Consider the following 22,014-nt stretch of genomic DNA (forward strand, 5'->3'; position numbering starts at 1 on the left):
GTGGTGGGAGGGGGGTGTGTGTGTGCTTTCTGTCTATGGCTTAAGGAAGCCGCTGTGTCGATGAGGAGATTGAGATTGCAGACACAGGGAAGGGAGATCCTCCGAGAAGGAGCATGAAGATTTAGGCCAGTGGAGATGGCACAAGGGGATAAGCGCTCAGAGAGAGAAAAGAACACACACACACACACACACACCAACACACACACACACACACACACAGACACACACACACACACTCGAGGCTTCAAAGAGAGTTGGTGTTTGGTGTCTGGTCCCCCCCACACAAACAGCAGGATCCCAGCACAGGGAACTGCAAATGCCACCCTGATTGGGTGAACTTTGACACCCGGCAGGAGTCTTGAGGGTGGAAGCCAGATGGGGCAGATAAGTGCTGTGCCAGCGGGGTACCAGTTGGCGGTCGGCACCCGCTGGTGCCGTTTCACATGGCACGTGGGCCTGACGGTGGCATTTGTCTCTGTGCATCTGCGGCAGGCGGATGCCAGCGGTGCTTAGGCACATGTAAATCGCCACGCCATTGCCGGTCAGAGGCGGCATGCGTAGAACAGAGGGTCGCCATGTATAATGCATGTCAAGGTTAGCATTTACGCACTCAGGTTGGAGGAGCCCCCTTTGATAATAACATCATTTACATGAGGCTGTGCCCTCACTCGCCTTGTCAGATGCTCTGTGCGTGCGTGCGTGCCTGTGCGCCACACAGACAGCAAGTATGCAGAGATGGACACATGCATATTATTCTTCAGCTCAGTGTCACTGGTAGACCTGTAGCCACTCTGGGCACACACACACACACACACACACACACACACACACACACACATACATATATATACACACACAGGGTTATTGATCTTGTCTGGGCTGACAGAGGGAGGAGTAAGACCTTTCCCTCCCTGAGGGTGGCTGCCAGTGAGCGTGTGCAGTGGCGTGCATAATGTGACTGAAAGGCAGTTAGAGTGGCGCTGACCTTTTCAGCCCAGATTAGATTGGCCTGCCAAGACTGGTTAGCGCCAGGCACGAAGCACCGGTCACATGACCTCCCAGGTAAACTCGCCACCCCCCAAAACACATCCTGGAGAGGGGCTCATGGGATGCCAGGGGTGTGGTCTCATTCGCTTATTTTGATTGGTGGTCTCATTGTGTGTGTTATACCCCCTTATAAGCCACAGATAGGGCTGCTTTTGAGGCTCAGAGAGACTGGAGGGGATAGATGCCCCTGTGGTCACTGCCCCTGCCTCCGTCTCTGTTCCTGGCCAGAGGACCAATCAGTGGTCTGCAGCTCCACCTCGCCTCCCCCTTGGCCCCAGCCATGCATTACTAACTGCTCGTAGGATCCATCGCCTGATCAATTGATTGGATTAACAGTGATTTTTTTTTTCTTTTTCTTGTCCCCCCTCCCCTCCTCCTGGCCTGCCACATCTTGGCCAGGCTTGGCCACCATTAGTGGTCGGGACAATCTTATTTATTTGTATTTTTCCCGGCCTCATGTCTCCACCCCCAGTAGTGGATTAATGAAATGCTGGGCATCGTTTACAGTTTAATGCCTTTTTGACCTGGCCCGACTCCCACACCCCCCCTAACCCCCCCTCCTCGCCCCAGTCACCTCCCCCAACCACCAGGCGCCCTGTCTAGCCCTCCGTACGGCGGAAACAAACACCAGGGTAGGCCATGGTGGTGCCACACAGGTCATCGTTTAAAACACCAGGGTAGGCCATGGTGGTGCCACACAGGTCTGCTTGCCAACTCCTGTTGTGGGTGTTTTTGGTTCGCGATCTGACAGAGGTGCCCGAGCGGAGCCTGGCCAGCCTGACCCTCGAGCGGCCCATCAGGCTGGTTTAGCGTGAGGTGTGGTGGGCGGCCGGCCGGCTGTCTAAGGGCTCAGGAGCGCTCGGGGCTAACGGCCAGTGAAATGGGCCTGATTTATGTGGCGCGGCTATTGAGCACATATGCCACCACAGCCACAGGGACCGAATAAAACTTAAAAGGTCCCTTTTATTTGATCACTAAAACCATCGGCGCATTGTAAAAAGGGTTAGCATTTTGTGGCGCATTTTATCCCTGCGCACAAAAGCACAGACACAGGGATGCCTTTTCTGCTCTGCCTTCAGCCTGCCCAGCCCAGGAGACACACATACAGACCTACCACACACACATACACTTATATTCCCTCACACACATACGGACCTACCACACACACATACACTTCTATTCCCTCACACACACACACTTCTATTCCCTCACACACATACACTTCTATTCCCTCACACACACACACTTCTATTCCCTCACACACACACACTTCTATTCCCTCACACACACACACACTTCTATTCCCTCACACACACACACACTTCTATTCCCTCACACACACACACTTCTATTCCCTCACACACACACATACACTTCTATTCCCTCACACACACACATACACTTCTATTCCCTCACACACACACATACACTTCTATTCCCTCACACACACACATACATTTCTATTCCCTCACACACACGCACTTCTATTCCCTCACACACACGCACTTCTATTCCCTCACACACACACTTCTATTCACACACACACACACACACTTCTATTCACACACACACACACTTCTATTTACACACACACATGCTTGACACACAGCTGTCTCACGTCAGTCTACTACATACAAGCTAAGAACAGGTGTGAAGCAGCTGCTCCATCTCTCGGTCTCTCTTACACACACACGCACACACACACACTTAGACACACACACTTGGATGGACATCCTCTCCATCCCTCACACTAAAAGGTCAAGACAGGGGAGAAACTGGTTAAACTGGCTCCCGCTACACTTAAAACCAACCTGTCAGTTTGACAGTCCACACTCGCTCACTCAGTCACGCCACACTGTTCCATCACACCCCCCTGTTCCGTCACACCCCCACACTTCTTCCTCTGGTCCTCCTCCTCTCCCTCTCCAGATGGGTGTAAGTGTCTAGGCTACATACTTTCTCCTCCACTCTCTCCTCCCATTACCACTCACTCAGCCCAGCTCCCAGCCCCCAGCCCTGGGCAGGTGTGGCTTTAACGGTGGTGGTGGTGGTGGTGGTGGTGGTGGTCAAAGCTGGGGCTGTGGTTCTAAGTGGAGCTGAAGGGGCCCAGTCAGGCGGCTCATGGAAGTTTGTCTGTCCGCTCATCACTGGGTTTATAGAGGTGCCAGTCTCCTCCTCCGCTCTGCTGAGCACACATACAACCCACTCACCCCAGCCCAACCCCCAGCTCAACCTGCACCTCCTGCACCTCCTGCCTGACAGGCACCTGACACTGCCTCCCTCCTCTACTCTCCCCTGCCACTGATGGCTCTATAGCAGACCTTGGCCATTGCCACTCCTACCGTTCGCATAACTGCCCATTGCTCCCCCTGTCGTGTCCACTTCAATCAGCCAATCAGGCCTCCTGGGGTTTAATTGGCTCGTAGGCTGGTGGCGAGGTGTATTGGATACTGTCAGCCCCTCGCTGCTTTTCCACTGTGCAGCTTTTGCTCTTCCCATGTTCTCTTTGAAACAGAATTAGGTTATGGTCTAATTTTGATTTCCTTTGTGTGCGTGTCTTGTGTTTTTCAGGAACTGGCTTTGCCGTGTGTAGCACAAAGGAGAGCCACGACAGCGACGCAGACCTGGACGTGGACGGTGACGACACACTGGAGTACGGCAAAGCACAGTATCCTTTTCCTCAAAGCAGGGCAGTGCTTGAATCTCTCATAACAGCAACGTTTCAGAGACTGTTTCAATCCACAAGCCATCAGGATAATATGCTTTCATTAACGCCACACAACATTTCAAAATTAAAAAACGTCTACACATTGCATACGATTGCATACGACTGTTTACTTTGCCACTTTATTCCCTGCTGAAAAAAACAGCCTGACCAGTTTGAGGTGGTTTGCTGGTTGACCAGCTTGTTGATCAGCTTGTTTGACCACCCTATGATGGTTGACCAGGTGGTTTTGCTTGTCGTACCACCACAAGCTGGTCATTTTAGCTGGTGTTGCTGGTCTTACATTGCTAGTTTGACTGGCCATGCCAGCTTATATTGGTCGTTCTAGCAAACCAGCATGACCATCTTACACCAACAATGTCAAGCTTGGCAGGTTGGTCACCAGCATGACCATCTTACACCGGCTGTATCCCACATGAAACTTGATAAACTTGAAACGTAGCACTAGCCTAACAACAACCTAACCTAGCAGTAAGATGTCACTGCGTTTCGGCTGTTAGTTTGTAGACATTTAGGGTGGTTTGTCAGTGTGTCCGTAAGAAGGCCTGTGGTTGGTTGGCCTTAACCCAGCGTTCCCAGGTACACAGAAGCAGACATCATCCCGTGCTCTGGGGAGGACCACGGAGACACCAAAGAACGGGAGGCGCTGCGCGGCGCTGTGCTAAAGTGAGCCAGCACTCCGGCTAACGCAGCCATGATCACGCGGCCAACGCCCTCAGTCAAATATACACTTGGTCAATGGAGTAGTTTTAAATGAGATTGTTCTCAAAACAAGTTCTGTCTTTTGCAGCGGTGGAATGCCCTCTAACAGAATAACGCCTGAGTTCTCCAAATGGGCCAGCGACGGTGAGTTGAGCTGCAGAACCTTGAGAATGTTGACAAGGTCCATATTAATGTCTTTCAAGATGTGTTTCTGTGTGTCTCTGTGTGCCTCTGTGTGTGTCTGTGTGTGAGTGTGTGTGTGTGTGACATTTGTTTGAGAAAGAGTGTGTGACATGACTGTTTCTGGTGTCCCTCCATCAGAAATGCCTTCCACCAGTAACGGCGAGAGCAGCAAGCAGGACCTCAGCTCCCCGTCCACATCCTCCGCACCCAGGACCTGCAAAAACAGCGAGATTGAGAAGTGAGTGGCCTGCAAGAATCTCTATACACACACACACACAGAGCCACACATGGTCAAACACTCAGACACACTTAATTCCTCAAGTCCTTATCCTCTGAGGTGTGTGTGTGTCTCTGTCTGTGTGTGTGTGTGTGTGTGTGTGTGGGAGGGAGGGTGTTGTCAGATCGTAAATTATGTATTCTATTTGGTCATCTCTCCGGAGCACGTTTGATCACAGGCGAGGGGCCCTGTGTGTGTGTGTGTGTGTGTGTGAGCGAGTGAGAGAGCGAGTGAACGGGTATCGATCCCCTGCAGCTGAGCCTCGGCCAGCCCAGACGGTGAGCACTGCTTGCGAATGCTAATACCCAGCAGCACAGCACACAGACACCAAACACTAGCAGCCACCGCCTCTCAGCCTTCAACAACACACACACCACAACCTCCCCCCACACACACACACACACACAGGGCACATAGAGATAGTGTGGACACACACCACCCCACACCCCAATCCTCTCTTATATGTTTAAGTGTTGTTACTCCACTCCCGCACACCTCCACCCCTGGGTGTGCTGCTGGAGACAGTGGAGTGTGTCTGGGACTGATGAGTTTACGATGAGCCCTGCCGCTCCTCCTCCCTGGAGACCAGCACAGCTACGAGTGCTGCCGCAGCCGCCACCACCGCTTTACATGGGGAGAGGGAGAGAGAGAAAGAGGGATGAGGGCTGTACTCCCTGGAGAGGGAGGGAGGGAGAGAGAGAGATAGAGGGAGGGAGGGAGGGAGGGAGAGAGCTTGCTTCCAGCAGCAGCAGGCAGATAGATTTGAATAACCTGTGTGTGTGAAAGGCCAGCCCCTCTAATTCCCTCATCTCCATGTCCTCATCCATATTCCTCGACAAGAGCCACCCGCAAAACAATTCACACACACACACACACACTCGCTCGCTCTCGCTCACTCACCCAGGCCACCCCCCTGCATGTGTAATTGGGGTCAGAGCGCAGAGTGGAAGAGGTGGGGGAGGGCTATAGGGGAGGACAGAGGGGCTCTGATTGCTTGCCTCTGCAGGTCTGCTATCCCCTCTCTCTCCTGATCCATCCCTCCATCCATCCATCCATCCATCCCTCCATCCCTCCATCCCTCTGTCCAGGGGAAGACAGCAGCTGCTCTTAGCCCCCTGTGTGTAGTGACCCGTGTAACATGCACCCTAAAGCACACACACACACACTGAGGGAGGCCTGCCACTCTGCTGCACTGCCTTTTGCTGTGCAGGGATTAGAATGCACAATTGTGTTGATGGGGTAGGAGGAGGAGGTTGGAGATTCTAGCCCTCTCTGCAGTTGCACAGGATGCGAGGGCGGGAAGTCGAAGGTGTGTTGTGGTGTTGTGTTGGAGCACACAAGCATGTACACACACCCACAAACCGTAGCTCTCTCTCTCTCTCTCTCTGCGGTGTGTGTGAGTGTGTGTGTGTGTGTGTGTGTGTGTCCGTGTCCGTCCCGGGGGAAGTGTGCCCAGGTAGCTGAATCAATCTTAAGCCGGTGGCTGGCCTTCGCTGAGTCCCATATTAAATATCAGCCAGCAGAACTGGTGAATAAGCAGAGCAGAGGTGCTCTATTGATCCCCCCCCCCATCAACACATTGAGAGCACACTCCTTTCTCTCTCTCTCTCTCCCTCTTTCTCTCTCTCTCTCCCCCCCCACCCGCTCCGTGTCTGTCTGTCTTCTCTCTCTGTCTCATTCACTCCGTCTTGCTTTCACTTTCCAGCACACACACACACACACACACTCTAAACTAGGTGTCAGAAGGGGGAATAGATTCATCAGCAGGCCATCCTGGCTGCCAGCATGGGTTTGATGGAGTGAATGTGTTTACCAATAAAAATATTTCTCACGCTCGTAGACTGTGATTAGAGCCACTGCCAGTGGAGAGCACCAAGCTAAGACAGCCAGTGCTCAGCTGGGGAAAGTGTGTGTGTGTGTGTGTGTGTCAGTTTGTCTGTGAGCATGTGGGTGGGCAGGCACCTGGGTCAGATGAAGACGGACAGAAGAGTGTTCCTAAGTGGTGCGGCAGCAGCATGACAGGCCAGATTGATTCATTGCTCTCCTCCATGGAGACCTCTTCTCTCTGCCCCCCCCCCTGTTTCTGCTCCCCCCCCCCTCTCTCTCTCTCCCTCCCTCTCTCTCTCTCTCCCTCACTCGCTCTCTCTCTCGCTCGCTCTCTCTCTCCCTCCCTCCTTCTCTTGTACGCATACACAGACAGAGGCTGACGTTTAGCATAGCTCCAGCGCGCAGTCTGAGACCTTAAGTGTTTTAGGCTGGCCAGGCATGAATCACTGCAGCTGTTGGATGTCACAGGGAAGACTAAGCACTGAGTGCAGCCTGTACACACACACACACACACTCACTCACACACACTCCTTTCCCCTATGCTCTTTATTAGCTTAGCGCTTAGCTACAGACGTGACACACACTCGTTTATTTAATATCTCCGCCGATGTTTCCCCCAGTCCCGGCCGCAGCCTCGCCATGTTCCTCCTCCTCCTCCTCCTCCTCCTCTGTGCCATCCCTCTCTCTATCTGCTCCCTATCTGTCTGCAGAGATGGAGAGGCTTCTACACTGCCTGGCTGCTCAACCTCTCTCTCTCTGTGTGTGTGTGTGTGTGTGTGTGTGTGTGTGTGTGTGTGTGTGTGTGTGTGTGTGTGTGTGTGTGTGTTTTTGGTTTTGTCTGAAGCAGGCCTGATTTGATCACGTATCACAGGATGTTGCAGGATATTGTGTTATGAGGGGGCGGGGGAGATAAATCTCTATGATGATCTCATTAATCAAACACTGCGGGGTCACAAAGGAGGGGCTGCCTGATATCGCTCGCTCTGTCTCTCTCCCTCTCTTTCTGTCTCTCTCTCTCTCTCTCTCTCCTTTCCCTCTTCTGTCTCCCTTTTTGTCTCTCTCTCCCCCTCTCCCTTGGAGGGGTGCTTTTCTGATTGGAGAAGTTTGCTCTGATTTTCATTAGTGTTGTCATAGCAGGGGAGGGCACGCGGGCTGTAATCTCCCAGGATGCCACTTTTATTTGGCTTGTGATTTATGGGTGAAACTTTAAAGAGCCAAGCCAGGATAAAGCATAATTTTCTCAATTTACCATGATTATAAACTGTGTGCCTGAATGGGAGTATTTTTAACGCACATTTAGACTTTAGAGTGTTTTGTTTTTTTCTTCCTTTTTTATAGGTTTGAATTTAAACTGACATTGACGTTTTGACTATGCCAGACAGCAGATTTCCTAAGTGATTTCCTAAAATGCCTTACATTTGTTTTAAAAAAGGATGAAAAAGAAAGAATTGAAATGAAACAATAGTCCAAAAGCAATTCCTCCCAGCTCAGTGTTTGCTAAGCGTCCAGTTCAATCGGGAATGAAAATGAGATTTGTCTGCTTTAGTTACATTGATGCATTGGCTCCACCATTAGCATAAGTATGTGTTATATGGAAGGGGATCACAATTCATGTTTTTCCATTGTAGAGGTGAGCGCACTATCAACTTTCAAGGATTTTGTGTGAGACAGAATATGACTTAAGAGTAAGACAATGTTTGTTACAAGGTGGTAAGAGATTTGTTGCCCGTCTGTCTGTCTGTCTGTCTGTCTGTCTGTCTGTCTGTCTGTGTGTGTGTGATGATTGCACACGCACATATACATGTGTATTTGTGTGTGTGTGTGTACGTATGCATATGTATTTGTGTGTGTGTGTGTGTCTGTGTGTGAGACGTCTCGGTGATGAATTCTGGGCTTGGTTCCTGGCCAGATGGGTAGTGCCCTGTGGCCGAGGGGTCGTCTCGGGCCTGACTCATTCTCCGCTGGATAAATGAGGCCGCGGCGGCTGCCCGCTCTCCCGCACACGCCCAGACAATGCCACGCATTCCCACGGACCTCCGCCAGTAATTGAATCTGTCCCCAATTTCGTAAGCAATGGCTCTGGCTGTGCACCCTCCCTCTCTCTGTCCTCGTCCCCAAACCCCCCCCCCAACCCCAACTGCACGTCATTCCGCGTGCCCTCCCCCGTCTCTTCTCCAGAGCAGTTTCAGATGTGCACATGTATGGCTCGCGTTTCCAGAATCAGTTGCCAATTAGATGCAATATTACCCACCGTCATTCAGAGGGGCTTCATTGTGTGGACCATCACAGCACAGCCGAATAGGTGGAGGTGGACAAGGCAGGAGCCTGGGTTACTTTGGCTTCAAGATATATGCATAGTCACTGTAGATGCTGATCTACTTCAAATTAGTGTACTAGTTGATGAGGATAGAAATAACACTAGTTAAGTTTACTGTTTGGATGATGTGGCAGTGGTTCATAATCTTTAAAGATTATCCACATGTAGGCCATATACCTTCTGTAAGGGTGTGTGTGTGTGTGCGCGCGCCTCAGCAGCTGATCAGTGGAGGCACCTGATGGAGACAGATGGCCAAGGCACGGCAGCTCACACAAACGGCCAGGAGGCCTAATGGAATGAGAAATGGCCTCTGACATACACGCACACAGAGGGCAGACAGGTCTTTCATGTGGAGCGAGTGCTGCCTGGCCCACTCCACACTATCTCTATGTGCCCTGTGTGTGTGTGCTGAGGCCTGTGGGGGGTTCTCTGTGTGGCTCTGCTCTACTCTCCCACCCCACTGAGGAGCTTTGGGAACAGGAAACAGGAAGTGGACGTTCTCGGCAGTCCATAGAAAACAGTCTAAATCAACATGCACCTTGACTAGACTTCAAGGAGATCCATGTTGGAACTACGTATCCACACCCTCCTTTAGCTTTTTTGTTTTGGGGGACAGGGGGGGTGATGAAGTGGCGTGAGGAAGCCGGCTCAGTATCGCTCAGTGCTCTCTGTGTAAGTGACCCCCCCCCAGCTTGGACTCATGCTCCAGGATGACTTCATTCCTCCTGAGGGAGTGAGGCGAGGTGTACGATGTCTCCCCGCACTCTGGGCCGGATAATGAGATTAAGTGTGACCGTATAGTGCGCTTATTGTCTGTTAGAGCCTCTCTGTTCCTGCCACCACACACACACACACACACACACACACACACACACACACACACACTCACACTCACACTCACACAGCCTCCCCCTCACACTGCACTTCTGCTTATAGACTCATCAAATGGTTGATTATTTTCAGCCCCAGTGAAGTGAGCTCATCCAACCACCCTGTTCTGTGTGTGTGTGTGCGCGTATGTGTCCTAACAGGACTTTTCTCTCCATCCCTGCCACTGCACCCCTCCCACCACACACACACACATACACACACTAGGGGATTAAAACCCTGTGTTTATTGCTCGGGAGAATTAAATAACTTTTAGAATGTGGTTTTCCATAAATCACTGGCAGATGAATATTCATGGCGGTGCGGGTGTCTGAAAGGGGTTTCGAATTTATTGGGGAAAAGTTTTACTCCGGGTGGAGGAAGGGGAGGGTTGGGGAATGGGATGAGGTGGTGCAGGGGTCCAACGGTGGCGTTGGTCTGCTCGGGCGAAAGAACGGACCGGCAGCTCTTTATGGAGCCGTTAAAAAGAAAACAGCAGGCAGGCAGGCTGGATGGGCGCGCGTAGCCGCTTGCCCACTTTATAAGCAAGCACGCTAATCAAGGCTAAATGCTTTTTTACAAGCTGCCCACTAATAAGAGGAGATTTTAAAAGTTTACGGTCCCGGAGCGGAGCGCAGTGAGAGAAGAGTGGACAGTCTTGCGGTCTCCTTGGCCAAAAAGAGCGATAGAGAGAGAAAGACGGACTGGGCTAGTTGCCCCGTGTTCTCCTTGCCCAAGGTCTCCGTCCTGCCCCCTCTGCCCACTCTGACACTCCAGGACTGGGGGAGAGGCGCTGGCGTAGCCCCTGGTAGTTCCACTGCTGTGGACTCTTGGATCCAGTTTTTGTCTTCCATCCCAGTAGTGAGCTACGGGTGTTATGGAGCTCCGTCAGTGTTATGAAGTTGGATTCATTAGCTGAGATTCTATCAGCCGGATCTGGTCCAAGGTCCAACTGCTTCCAAGGGAGTTTTCAGTAAAGAAAACCGAACCAAACCAGCTGCAGTTTTAGCGCAACTGATTTTTTCGATTTTATATCGGAGGTTAACAGCAATGCAAGCTTGTTCCATAAAGAGAGCAGAACAAGTAAGAAACTGTAGCCTGAGCCCTTGCTGGTTCCATAAAGAGAGCAGAACAAGTAAGAAACTGTAGCCTGAGCCCTTGCTGGTTCCATAAAGAGAGCAGAACAAGTAAGAAACTGTAGCCTGAGCCCTTGCTGGTTCCATAAAGAGAGCAGAACAAGTAAGAAACTGTAGCCTGAGCCCTTGCTGGTTCCATAAAGAGAGCAGAACAAGTAAGAAACTGTAGCCTGAGCCCTTGCTGGTTCGTTGGTTTCGCCGCCCTTCTCCTCCCTGATGCTGTTGGTTCTGAGAGTCGCCCTGTGGGAGGGAGCCTCTCCAATGCCAGCGCAGAGGTGTGCTACTTCTGACCAGAGGTCAGGTCTGGGCCCAGTGCAGAGGTGTGCTACTTCTGACCAGAGGTCAGGTCTGGGCCCAGCGCAGAGGTGTGCTACTTCTGACCAGAGGTCAGGTCTGGGCCCAGCGCAGAGGTGTGCTACTTCTGACCAGAGGTCAGGTCTGGGCCCAGCGCAGAGGTGTGCTACTTCTGACCAGAGGTCAGGTCTGGGCCCAGCGCAGAGGTGTGCTACTTCTGACCAGAGGTCAGGTCTGGGCCCAGCCCAGAGGTGTGCTACTTCTGACCAGAGGTCAGGTCTGGGCCCAGCGCAGAGGTGTGCTACTTCTGACCAGAGGTCAGGTCTGGGCCCAGTATCTCAGTATCTGTGCCGTGGTGTCCTGTGAACAGGGAGGCTGTTTCTCAACAGTTGCCTTCAGTAAGTCTGCATGTTCTGCAGATGTCAAGCGGTTGGGCCATGTATCTGAACAACATAACCGGACATTTGGAACTCCGAACTTAGCCGGCTCTTACACTACTCCCCTCCTAGTATTTCCGAAGGACATTATGTAAATGAGCTTGTGTCTGAACAAAGCGAAGAACATGCTGAGATTCTGTTTCTGTGCATGTTCAACCACGTTCAACCTGGTCAACCATAGTCGTTCACACATAATGTCCACATATTATTTCTGAAAGCAGTTAATGAGACCAGCTAGTGACACCCCCCTCATTTACATAACTTCACTTCACTCAAGAGTTAAGTGGCCTCTTGCTTTATTGCTGATAAACAACAGGCCACTACTCACAATCCAGCTAGTGCGTGCGTGGGTGCGTGCGTGTACATGCTATAGTGTTTGTCCTTGTACTGGTGTATTGGTGTGAAGATGTGCTTGCACTACGGTGTGTGTGTCCATGCTTTCGGTGTGAAGAGCCAGCCCTCAGGAAGGCTGCTCTCCTGTAATAAATGAAGCCATTGGCGCAGGCGGGCGGGCGGGCGGCGAGGGAAGAGGCAGGGCACTAATCAGCCGGCCCGTGCCTGGGAGAGACGCCCAATCAATACTGTAGATCAGCGCTCCATCTGGCTGGAAAATGAGCGGATCACCATAAACATCTCGCCAAGCACCGCACCACACAATCAATGGCCACCATATTGATTTAGTTATTGCGAGTTCATATGCTGTGGACAGTGTTAAACGTGCATTCAGCAGCCCAGGGGCATTCGTTAGGATGTTTAGTGGGAGCCGAGGAGGTGACACAGGAGCCTGGGGGGAGGGGTGCTGTTCAGGGTCAGTGTGTGTGTGTGTGTGTGTGTGTGTGTGTGTGTGTGTGTATGTATGTTTTCAGGGCCAGAGCAGGGCCTTAGAGAATACACAACAATAAACACACAGATGCTTCAGAGAGGGTTTTATCATACGGTGTCAGATGGCACAAAGCAAGGACTGTCATCCTTATGATTAAAGTGCATGATAACCACAGGCATTGGAACATGCCGTATATAAAGTGTCTGTGTGTGTGTCTGTCTGTCTGTCTGTGTGTGTGTCTGCTCATGCAGAATACCTTAATTGTAATTTCAATGATTTTGCTTCGACCTTCACACATTGAATCAGTAGTGGTTTGTTGTTGTGCTGTGGTCAGTGTGTTTGGCTGAGAGGGGACGGTAACTGACCAGGCTGCCTCTCCTCTGCTCCGCTGTGTTCTGCTGCAGGATCACGGAGGACTCGACGGCCACCACACTGGAAGCCCTGAAGGCTCGCATCCGGGAGCTGGAGAAGCAGATCCTCAGGGGAGACCGCTACAAGTGTCTCATCTGCATGGTAAGTGTGTGTGTGTGTGTGTGTGTGTGTGTGTGTGTGTGTGTGTGTGTGTGTGTTCCTTGTGCTCCTCTCATCCTCCTGTGCGCTCCTAATCCTGTCTTATTCATGATTGGAGTGGCAGAACAACAAGCTGTGCTGTGAGCACCCCCACCCCCCCTCCCTCTCACACTCCTGCATGTCAGCTATGTGACCCATCTCATTCAACCCCCATGGGCCGCAGGACTTCTACTCTCCAGAGTCCAATTCATTGTCGCTGTCTATGAGCCGTTGCAAATTCCTTTGGCCAGTTGTTGTCGAGCCGATTGGAAAAACCCGCGCCGTCTCCCGCTCGGTCGCTCACGAGAGTTATTTTAGAGTGCCGCCTCGCTCACCACCGGAGAGATGGCCAACACACTCCTCAACAGGAGGAGAGAGAGAAGGAGGGAGAAAGAGGGATGGTGGGAGGGAGGGAAGGAAGGTAGAGGTGGGGTGTCAGCCAAGCATCTGCGCGGGCTGTCTCTTATGATTCTCTGTGTTTGGAAGAGCTGGTATTAAAGACAGTGGCCATCCAGCCCAAAAGGTCAGCTCGGGCCTCGGGTGAGGAGGACGGCCGAGCTGCATATTGATCACGGTGGCCGTCTTGTCACCGCGTCCGCGTGACTCATTTGTCACCACTGCCAGTCTTGCTCCGAGCTCGTGGCAGTGGACCGGCCAGGTTATCCTCTCTGTCCAGCGTGTTATTAAAACAGATTCCAGGTGCTTTAGAGAGCACCACCGCCCACCACAACTCCGGAGAGGCCAGAGAGACGAGTGGTCATCTAAACTAATCTCCACCATCCATATCAGTGTGACTCATTTGCACCCACCGAATCTTCACTGTTAGCAGACGTCTGTGTCCAGCGTGATGGTGTCCATGTTGCCGTGGTGCTGGTCAGGAGTTGGACAGGGAAGTGAAGCCTGTCTAGCTGGACTCTGCGCAGTGGATGACTACTGCCACCTGCTGTTCGCCTCAGTGAAAATCAAGCCCAGATATTGCAAGTCGACGCACCATGAGTGATCTTTCAGTGGATCCCGGCACAATCCTGTGACCTTTAGGTTGCTGACATTTTGAGCAAGCTGCCATAAAAAGTCTTCTCTTCTTATATCAGAGACTCTTATGGCGCTGAGTTTTTTTGGAGCTGCAAAACACCTACCCCTTGAGTGTGTTTCATTTAGCCATTTTCATCCTTCAGTGTGTGTGTGTGTGTGTGTGTGTATAGATTATGTTTGAATGGAGACACACACTCAAAACACACTCACCAGTGTGTGTGTGTGTGTGTCGGTGTGTGTGTGTGTGTATGTATCGTCCAGTGGCCACCGCGTATGTTCCTTGGTTTTTTTTTTTTTCTCTGAGTGGCGCTCTTGCCTGTCCCTGCAGCGGAAGCGATTCCCCGCAGGGCCCGAGGCCAAGAGCGCGGTGGCCCCTGGCAGGCGCGGGGGCTCAGAGGCCGTGCCGCTCAGCGTCTACTGCTGGTACCGAGGCTACCTCAAGGCCACCACCGGCGGCGCCAGTGCCCACGGCGGCCATGGCAGTGTTGGCACTGGCAGCAGCGGCGGCAGCGTTGGTGGGATTAAGCAACTGCTCCCAATCCCACTCCGTAGGGTAAGGCTCTCTGTGGCTACCCCGCCTGACCCCGCGTCTTCACCCACCCCCTCCTCCCCCAACCGCACCCTGCACCCACCCACACACCCGTCCATCCACCCACCCGCCCGCCCCTTCCGTGGGTCCGTCTGCCTGTCCTGCCTGCTTGCCTGTCTGACCCAGCACCACTGCCAGTGTGACGTCTGTCATGGTGCTGTTGACAGGGTTGGTGTTGTGAGTGTGCTCGTGTGTATGTGCAGTATGTACGTATGTTGGAGTTTAATGTGCCTTCGATGCATCTTTTGTTCTTTTGTTTTTATTGAATTCTTGTGTTTTTATTCACCCCCCTCTCTCTCTCTCTCTCTCTCTCTCTCGCTGTGTCTTTGGCGTTCCTTTTCAGGATTCCTACACCATGCCTCTCACCTCCATCCAGTGCTGGCACGTTCACTGTGAGGAATGCTGGCTTAGGACTCTGGTGAGAACCCCGAGCACCACCACACCACACCACACCACACCACACCACAGCACATCACAGCACTGATCCCCCCCCCCCCCCCTTGTGGACATTCTCTCAGGGTGTTGGGAAGTCAGGGGTAGAGGTGCAGGTGTGAACATGCAGTGTATGAGGCTCTCAAGTCTATGTAGTTTGTCAGGATGGTCTCTCTCTCTCTCTCTCTCTCTCTCTTTCTTTCTTTCTTTCTTTCTCTCTCTCTTTTTCTCTCTGTGTCAGTGTGTTTGTGAGAGTATGTGTATTCTCCCAGTGGTTTGAGGTAATGAAGTAGCTAATTCGAAGTGTTGCTTAGTTGAATTCCAGAGTAGAGGAAATGGATTCAGAAGTCTTTTCAGCACAAAGCTATTAGCCGCAAGCTTAACACTTAAAAAACACATTTAAAAAATATTACCCCAGCACAGCAGCTTTTTGAGTTCCCAAACAAAACAAAATGGACACAACACACACACACACCATACATATGCTTTTCTCTCTCACACACCACACACAAACACACACACACACACACACACACACACACTGAGTACTGAGTCAAGCTTGAGCCTTGGATGTGTGGATTTGTGCATTTTGATTATTATTCCAGTGAAGACCCCCTCAGGGAGCCTAGTTGCATTAGGCGCTAACGCGCTCGTGCTGCTACACACGGAAGCAATTAATAAGAAAATGTTTCCAAGCCTCAGCCCTTTTCCAATATGTAATATATTAAATCAGCCGCTCTCCCTCTCCCTCCTTTTATCTGGAGGCCTGCGAGAGCTGCACTGCGATTAAGGCTCGACAAAGCAGCACATACCCGTGTGTGTGTGTGTGTGTGTGTGTGTGTACGCTCAGCCTTGTTTCTTGTTTCTAATGCAGGCATTAAAACGTTGCCTGAAGACTGCAATAAAGGCGGCGCGGCGGGGCTCCCCGCGTCCTGATCAAAGTAAATGCGTGTAATTTGGTTAGCCCGTCAGGCCGCTGCTTTATGACTCTAATCGAGCACAGCGGCGGCTGGCGCGCGATGTGAGGAGCCCACACCTTACCCTGGCCTCATTAAAATCAGGTCAAAAAAATAGAACCATCCCCACACGCCAAGCCCTCAGCCACACCCCCCCCCCCCCCCTCACTCCTGCTTCAGGACCCAGAGTAAAAGGCCCTGGCCTGGACACTGGGCTAAAGGGAGAGTGTGGGGAAGAATCAGTGATGGGAGTCTTTAGAGCAAAGAGGTTCCTCTTTTGGTAGCTGGGTGTGATGCGGTCAGAAGTGCAGTGGTCTCGGCTTGAGAGCCTCGCGCTGTTGACCGAGCGCCGCATTGTCTTCCGGCCCTCTGGCCAAACACACGGGGGCCTTTGTGCGCGCCGGGCTCCAGGAGACGGGGGGGCCGTGTGAGTCTGGAAGCGGCTCAGAGGTGGCCGGAGCTCTGCGGCCGCTCCAAAGCGGAGCCACAAATCCTCTTAACACGTGGGTGCGAGGGCCACGGGAGACGGCCGCACTGCCCTGGACCGGCCGCCCAGCAGAGACACCGCTGTTTGCTTACAGCCCCCCCCACTCAACCCCTGCCACTCTTTAACATACTCGTAGTGCCCAACACACACACATATACCATAGACACACTGTATACATACAGAAGACCTGGCTAGACTTCTTTCCTGCTTCTCTGCATTCCCTGCTATTTTAGGCGTGTGTGGGAATGCCTGCTATGTGCCCTAGCCTGCGTGAGCGGCGTGTGAGGAGGTGGTTTCAGAACAGGTCATTTCAAAACCGCTAGTCCAGGCAGCCGATGGCGGACGGCTTGGTCTTAACTTAGCTTCACTGACGTGCTGGTCATGGTCCTACTATGTATATTTGTGTGTGTGTGAGCCAGCCAGTGCCAGTAGGTGTGTTTGTGCGTGTGAGGCTCCGCCAGACCACACATCTCTCCTGTGCCCTTTTATGGCGTGGGCTGTTTTTTACAGGCCCTGGCACCGGCTCAGAGTGGTAGTCAGTGGGCGTGTGCTGGGGGGGGGGGTGGATTACCTGGCACACCTGGTGCCTTTGATGCCCTCGTGTGCAGCTCAATTGGAGCTACTGTTGCCATAAACTTAAGGGCACACAAACACATACACAAACAAACATACAACCACACCACTCAGATCACAGACATGCCTGCAAGGGATTGCTGAAGAACAGAATGTACTTGGAATCCCTTTATAGGAGAATGGTTAACCTAGAAATGCCCTTCAACTTTTGTCCTCTCTTCTTCCCTTGGATTATTATAGTTGTATTAAGCTCGGTAAAGGACACAGTTGGTTGCTAGTTGGCTGCTAGTTGCTAGTAGCTAGTCAGCTGGGCTGAGTTGGTGCTGACTGTTGTTGCTTCTCTTCCACAGGGAAACAAGAAACTCTGCCCACAATGCAACACCATCACGTCGCCAGGGGATCTCCGGAGGGTCTACTTGTGAAGAGACACGGCTACCGACTGGATGCTAACTCTTCTCTTCACCCCCCACCCTACCCCTAATTTCCAGTACTCTCAGTGTATTTTTTATTTTTTTTTGGGGGGGGGGGTTGTTTTGTTTCGTTATTTGTTTTCGTTCTTCAAGAAGGCCCTAAAGGTTCCCCCTAATTTCTCCAAATGTAATACACAGACATTTGTCTGGGGAAAGAACTCGAAAGGGGATGACCGATGAACCAGGCCACGGAACAGACTCTCCTAGGGTCCATTTTGCGATGCGGTCCATCCTGAACGGCTGCTCTTCAGAAAGAGCGAGCTGCCCCCTGGTGGTGGTCTGTGGTAGAGCGCCTGGTACTTCCTGCTCCGCCCTCCACTCTGCTCCCCTCCTCATCCCTCCCTCTCCACCACTCTGTGTCACTCCGCGCCCCAACCACCACCACACCCACCCACCCCCCGCCCTCGGCCTCGGTGGAGGAGACGTCTTTGCTCCCAGCAACGCTGCTACTCCTGCTGCGATGTCCACCCTCACCTCCTCTCCTCACGCTGCTCCACGGCCACCTGACCACTGAACAATTACAGGGGAACTAAGGGGGGAATGAAGACGTAAAAAAAAAAAGAGAGAGAGAAATGTCAACTTCTGAGCTTTGAAACCAAAATGGACGACTGCTAACCTCCTGTGGGACTCTACATATCTCGCTCTCTCTCTCTCTCTCTCTCTCTCTCTCTCTCTCTCTCTCTCTACTTGTTGATTTACTTCCTCCCAGCATTTCTTCTTTTGTGGTGTTCTAGTGAAGTCAACCAAAATTCAATGAATCTGTGCAAGCACATGTAAAATAGTCTATGTATGTTTACAGTGTTGTGAGTAAATGACATAGAGAGCGCTTGTATACACACATATACAAACTGACACACACACATACACTTACACACACACGCACACACGCACACTCTAAAATGTATACATATGCATATACACACACGTACATGCAAACATTCATAAACCCCAACACAGAGGTATATATTAATAAGGTCCAGTTTTAGTTTGGGTACGGGTGGGATATGGGTAGGTTTGGGGCTATGTTGAAATCTCTGGGGTAAAAAAAAAAAGAAAACTGAAAAACCCTCTGTATTTTTAAACAGATGTTGTTGTCTTGAGGTTGAAGTTGTATTTCATTGTACAGGAAGAAATTTAAGTATTAATAATAATAAACTACTCAAACTAGGAATTAAAAAGGTTTAGATGGTGTACATTTTTCATTCAGTCATAAACTAGTAAATCTAATGCCATTTGACTTTTCTATGAGTCAATATATTTCCTTTTAAATATCCCCACAGTACCTCCTGAGTCTACTCTGTTGGTGTATTGTAATATAAATATGACTATGTGTGCGCTACTGAGCGATCAGCAGTGCATGAAGGGAAATGGCCACAGGATCTCTTCACACTAACACACAGTCTGACCAGGCCAACATGTCCGGAGGAATCTCATTGAAGTTGCAAAGGTGTTTTTTGTTTTTTTTAGTGTGCAGTTTTACTGTCTCAGAATGGCTTAGCCAGTTGTTTTTACAAAACAGCAGTGCAGTGGGGAATTGCACAGGTTTGCTAAGTTCTAATACTCCAGACCAGTGTGTGTGTGTTTGAATTTCAATTGAGAGTGCGTGTGTGTGAGGTGAAATCCCACAGGACCCCCCCCCCCCCTCCAGTCAGTCTGCCCTGGCAGTGTGCTTTGTGTTTTGTAAAACTATGTATCCTGTGATTTTTGTGTCGGTGTAAGCAAGGGGGGAAAAGAGAAACCTATATAATGGGAAATACACATCTTTGCTGATCATGGCACCACAATAAAGCTACATATGTTTTTTTAAAGTAATTTCAGAGTCCTTAATCCCCCCCCCCCCCCCCTGCTGAATCACACCCATGTTGAGGGCTGGATTGGAGCCTTTGAGGTGTTTTGGTCTGGCTGCAGCACAGTGCATTAAACAGAAGGCCTCTTAGAGCTCTGCAATGCTGCTCACTTATAGTTATAGCCACCGCTGAAGCTACATACAGAGCTACTGGGAAGACCTTTATATCCCTATGCAAAAGCCTGAGGGAACCCATGATGATAGACAAAACTCCCTATGCCCCACCCAAGCTTCTGTGACCCCCCCCCCCCCCCCCCCAACCCAGGTTGTGAAGCTGATGCTTCTGCTCCCCCCTCAGTCCCCCTCCTCTGGACTGCTGACATGGCCTGCCCCAAAGATGACCGATTGCACAAGATGACTGTGTGAGACGATTTGTGTCCTTGTATATTCTTGATAATGGTACGTGTCTTTTGCGTTTGTAAACTACATTTGACATTAATTAAATGATTGTAAATCTCAAATGACCACCATGTCCTGGCATTTTTCCCAGGTCTGTCCATAGCACTCATCAAAGCTCCTGTTTTGCACGAGGTTTGTGCCTCCGCAAACTGCCTATGAAATGTGTCAGGTAAGTGACTGTTTGCAAGTGAACAGGTTTATATAAAAAACGGAAAAGAGACTTGTTTTATATTTAAAGGCCTTTTGGACCAGAGCAAGTCAACTCACAGTTTTATATTGAGTGGCCACTTCTGCAAGTGATTTAATGTCCATTTTGATGAACTTGTTTGAAAGAGCTAATATTTCTTTTTTTTATGGTTATAGTATCCAGTGAGACAACACAAGTGAAAACTGGATGACTTTGTTATGGCAATTTTACTGGTTTTTGCAGGCTTTATTGCTGCCTAATGGTTGTCTAAATGCACTCAAGTTTGCTTGGGCTGCCCTGCTGTGCATGGGAAACATGGCTGGGTTTTAGCTCAATAATGGGAAAATGTGCAGGGCGAAGGCTTAAAAAAGCCCTCATCAGCATCACAGGCTCATTGAGAAAATTACTAAGAATTACTACAAGATGATCACTAAAAGCAGTGGTGTCTCCTCCCTCCACCATTGTTCTAATCCACGACCAGGCCCTAAATCTGTGCAGTACTGCTTCGCCGACACAAATGTTACAGCAAAGCATTACCCAAATGTTCCTAAGTGCTCTCAGATGGCAGTAAAACAGTGATATGTATGCTGGAAAATCAGCAGGGGTAGCAGCGAAGCCCTTTTAAAACTCCACTGTTTATAAAGTTTACTATGGATGGCATTCTGAGAGGTAGATTATGCAGGCCAGTCTTCCCAAAGCTAACCAACTGCAGCCCTGATGTCAAATAAATGTTACATATCGCTGCCTGTGGTTAGAAGCCCTTCACTGTTTGATCTGTAGTTTTGACTGGGCAGACGATGCTGTTCGACGCCACTTTGTCTTCACCAAAGGCAAATCACATTTATCTCAAATTCCTCAAGCAAGGTTATCTGTCAAACGCCATCACTGTGAAATGAAAGGATTAAGAAGCTCTTCACCACCATCACCGAGCGTCATGCTCACTGCTTAGGGCCTGGCAGATCGATCGAGTTAGGATTGATCTGTGGACACTCGTTCTTGACCCTCTGTGTTTTAGGTTATTTGGAGGTCAAAGAAGGCACAGGGGTGGAGGAGTGGGGGAGGGGGGGGGGGGGTGACGATAGCCCCAAAACCTTGGGGAGGGGGGGGGTTGGGGGTGGAATGGTCCCCACGTCTCCATTGGCTTTAGTTTCCATTGGAGGGGGTGAGACTGACTCCGAGTCACTGCCGCACTGTCTTCCCCCACACGGTTAGGCCTGGCAGGCCAGGCGCAGACACCGCGGAGTGAGCTGAGCGATCCATACGGCTGCATTAGAGGGCCTGTGGGGCAGCATCAGGTTACGCCCGGGGGTCGCTGCCTGAGAGGCCTGTGGGCGGGGGGAGGCCAGGAAGCAGGGGTCCCGAATGGAAAGCAGATCTATAGAAATCGCGTTTGGAGGTCAAAGCCTCTCCTGACGGGGCAGACCCAGTGGACAGGACTGAAGTGGAGTGGAGTGGAGAGGAGGGCATTATCACCAGTTTACAAACATCTCCACTGACCCGCGATCAATAGGACAGGCCTCTGCTGCCTTGTTCGGTGATTTCCTCTATTGCATTGCCTGTCTGTTGCCGTGGTAATTCACACCTGGTCTCTAGGTCTGCCCAGCTGTGCTGTCTTCTGTTGGCCCCCTGATCGTCCTCTTCCTCTCAAAATCTCCATGTAGTGGCTACAACTCGGTCAATTAGGCAGCTCTCTCCACCATGGCCTTTTCAGCGTGATTGATCCAGATTAGACGGTTGCCACTGGGTTTGTCTGAGGTTTCAGAGCGGATGCCCTGTGAGGCATTGTTGTTCGTTAGCTTCCACCCAAGAATAAATTCATAAAAAAGGTGACAATTGCTCTTAATCTTGATAAACTATGT

The 22,014-nt window shown here is 51.0% G+C and overlaps 1 protein-coding gene across 2 annotated transcripts in view; it reads left to right on the plus strand.

Moving 5' to 3' along the window:
* Positions 1 to 19,535, plus strand: part of rnf220a (ring finger protein 220a) — a 35,800-nt gene extending 16,265 nt beyond the window's left edge. For both annotated transcript variants that reach the window (XM_076293615.1, XM_076293616.1), the window contains 7 exons: positions 3,619 to 3,715; positions 4,352 to 4,438; positions 4,563 to 4,618; positions 4,796 to 4,895; positions 13,040 to 13,148; positions 15,149 to 15,223; positions 17,604 to 19,535. In XM_076293615.1, the coding sequence (XP_076149730.1) occupies positions 3,619 to 3,715; positions 4,352 to 4,438; positions 4,563 to 4,618; positions 4,796 to 4,895; positions 13,040 to 13,148; positions 15,149 to 15,223; positions 17,604 to 17,675 (596 nt within the window). In that variant the 3' untranslated portion in view covers positions 17,676 to 19,535. The remainder of the gene's footprint in view (positions 1 to 3,618; positions 3,716 to 4,351; positions 4,439 to 4,562; positions 4,619 to 4,795; positions 4,896 to 13,039; positions 13,149 to 15,148; positions 15,224 to 17,603) is intronic.
* Positions 19,536 to 22,014: the final 2,479 nt, after the last annotated feature.

This window comes from Alosa pseudoharengus, unplaced genomic scaffold (assembly GCF_046254945.1).
Source record: "Alosa pseudoharengus isolate Yale_2024_CS ecotype anadromous, Long Island Sound unplaced genomic scaffold, YU_APseudo_1.1 YU_APseudo_1.1_scf_2, whole genome shotgun sequence".
Lineage (NCBI taxonomy): Eukaryota > Metazoa > Chordata > Actinopteri > Clupeiformes > Clupeidae > Alosa > Alosa pseudoharengus.